The sequence below is a fragment of the Geospiza fortis genome, unplaced genomic scaffold (genome assembly GCF_000277835.1).
Source record: "Geospiza fortis unplaced genomic scaffold, GeoFor_1.0 scaffold408, whole genome shotgun sequence".
Taxonomy (NCBI): domain Eukaryota; kingdom Metazoa; phylum Chordata; class Aves; order Passeriformes; family Thraupidae; genus Geospiza; species Geospiza fortis.
This window is the reverse complement of record NW_005054330.1, coordinates 5,770,636-5,772,457: the sequence shown is the minus strand read 5'-3', so window position 1 is coordinate 5,772,457 and position 1,822 is coordinate 5,770,636. Positions and strand designations below refer to the sequence as shown.

General features: G+C 56.4%; 1 protein-coding gene across 1 annotated transcript in view; it reads right to left on the bottom strand.

The window, feature by feature from the left end:
• Nucleotides 1-1,738: 1,738 nt before the first annotated feature.
• Nucleotides 1,739-1,822, bottom strand: part of HSPB8 (heat shock protein family B (small) member 8) — a 3,061-nt gene continuing 2,977 nt past the window's right edge. Inside the window, exon 4 of the mRNA XM_031057483.1 lies at nucleotides 1,739-1,815. Within this exon, the coding sequence (XP_030913343.1) occupies nucleotides 1,739-1,815 (77 nt within the window). The remainder of the gene's footprint in view (nucleotides 1,816-1,822) is intronic.

Here is a 1,822-nt window from a genome sequence, read left to right as displayed (position 1 = left end):
GCAGCAGCCCCAAAGCTCAGCCTGGGGCTCCCTTTGTCCCAGCACTGGTGTTGCATCAGCCCGGGGCCCTCCCCAGATACCCTGGGATGGGAGAGGGGCTCAGCTGTGGCTCATTCCCCCCTGGCAGCTCCCTGTGGAGTCACAGCTGATCCCCTGCACCTGCAGCCCTGCCCAGGGAACCATCCTGTGCCAGACAGGGGTGCAGGGCCAGGATATGGGTGCAGGGACCTCCAGCCAGGGTGCTGGGCCTGAGCGTGTCCCCAGGAACCCCTGGGGTCCTTCTGGGAAAGGGGAAAAAATTGAGGTTGGGCCTGGGGATATTTTTTCCAAAGTCTGATAAAAATAACTCTCTGAAGGGGTGAGGAAGAGGAAAGACAATTTGTGCTGGAGAGGAGGTGTCACCCACAGGGCCTGACAGCTCCAAGTGGCACAAGGACACAGGGCTGGAGCAGTGACTCATGACTTTTTGGCGTTCCATGCCGGTGTGGGTATCGCATTTCGGGGATTATATTTTATTCATAAAAATTGCTGTGCTCACAGCCCTGCCTGGCAGAGCCAGAGAGGCTGAGCTTGGGGCTGGCTGTGCTCTGCACCATCAGGGGTCCCAGCTCTGGAGCAGCTGCTGGATGTTAAATATAATCTGCACAGCTGGGCGAGAGTGCCCAGGTTCCCCTGCACGACCTGGCCCGTGGGTGCCTTTGTGGCACGAGGTGCTGGGCCAGGGCTTGCAGCACGTGGTGGGTGTTGTTGGTAACCACCTCCCAGAGGAGCCAGAGCAAGCATGTGAGGCTGTATTTTTAACTCTGAGGTCCTGCTGACATGGAAAACTGGGTGCCTGGCCCAGGTGCTGCACAGATTGATGGAAAATTTCCTGCCTCCCATCGGCAGCTGGGCTTTGCTAAGCCCAGGCACTGCAGTGGGTTAGCAAATGGGGTTTTGCCCCAGGGAATGGCTTTAAGGCTGTGCCCAGAACCCAGCAGACACCATTTGCCATTCCACTGGGAAGTGCTTCCCTGTGGAGCTGCACGTGGGGAGCTGGCATGGATGTGGGGATGGGGCAAACCCAACTTTCCCAACTCACAGCGAGGTTTAGCATCCCCAAGCAGGAGGAACACTTCCAACTCTGAGGGGCTGAGGCCGGGATGAGCCCATGGTCCTTGCCAGGCCCCAGTGTTAGCTGGGACTTGGAATTCCCACTGCTGCAGGCATCCCACACATCTCTCTTGTCCTTGCCTTCATGGGGATGACCTGTGCCAAGCTGGGAGGGGGCACACAGTGACATTCCCCTTGTCCCCACCACCCTCCCACAGCCCTACTCCCACCCCACCGGCTCAGCCGAGACAAGCAGAGGCTAAGAACATCAACTGGGTTTTATTCCTCAGGTCTGACAAGTAAAAGCACAAATTCTCTTTGGAAATAAGGAAAAAAAAAACCAACACCAAAAACCCCAAACCAACGTTCAAAGCACGCAGACCATGTCTCAGGATGGAGGCCACGCTGCCAGACAGACGCGTGTCCTTCGCAGAGATGTAGTTTAAAAAAAAAAAAACACCAACTCATGGAGGAGGAAAGACACAGAGCTACAGGTTTCCATGTCAATTTTAAAGAAAAAACCAGGCCCTTTTTTTTTTTGCTATTGTTATAAATATCCCATCCGAGCGACTCGGAACAAACAATAACCATAAGGAGGAGCATCCTTTCTGCTTGGCCCCGTGGGCACATCATCTCTAGCGGCACCTCAGAGCGCCAGAAGCCCTCGGGGGCGGTGGCCTGGCACCCGGTGCGTGCCCCGGCTCTCGGCGGGGGTGGCGGGGGCTGCCAT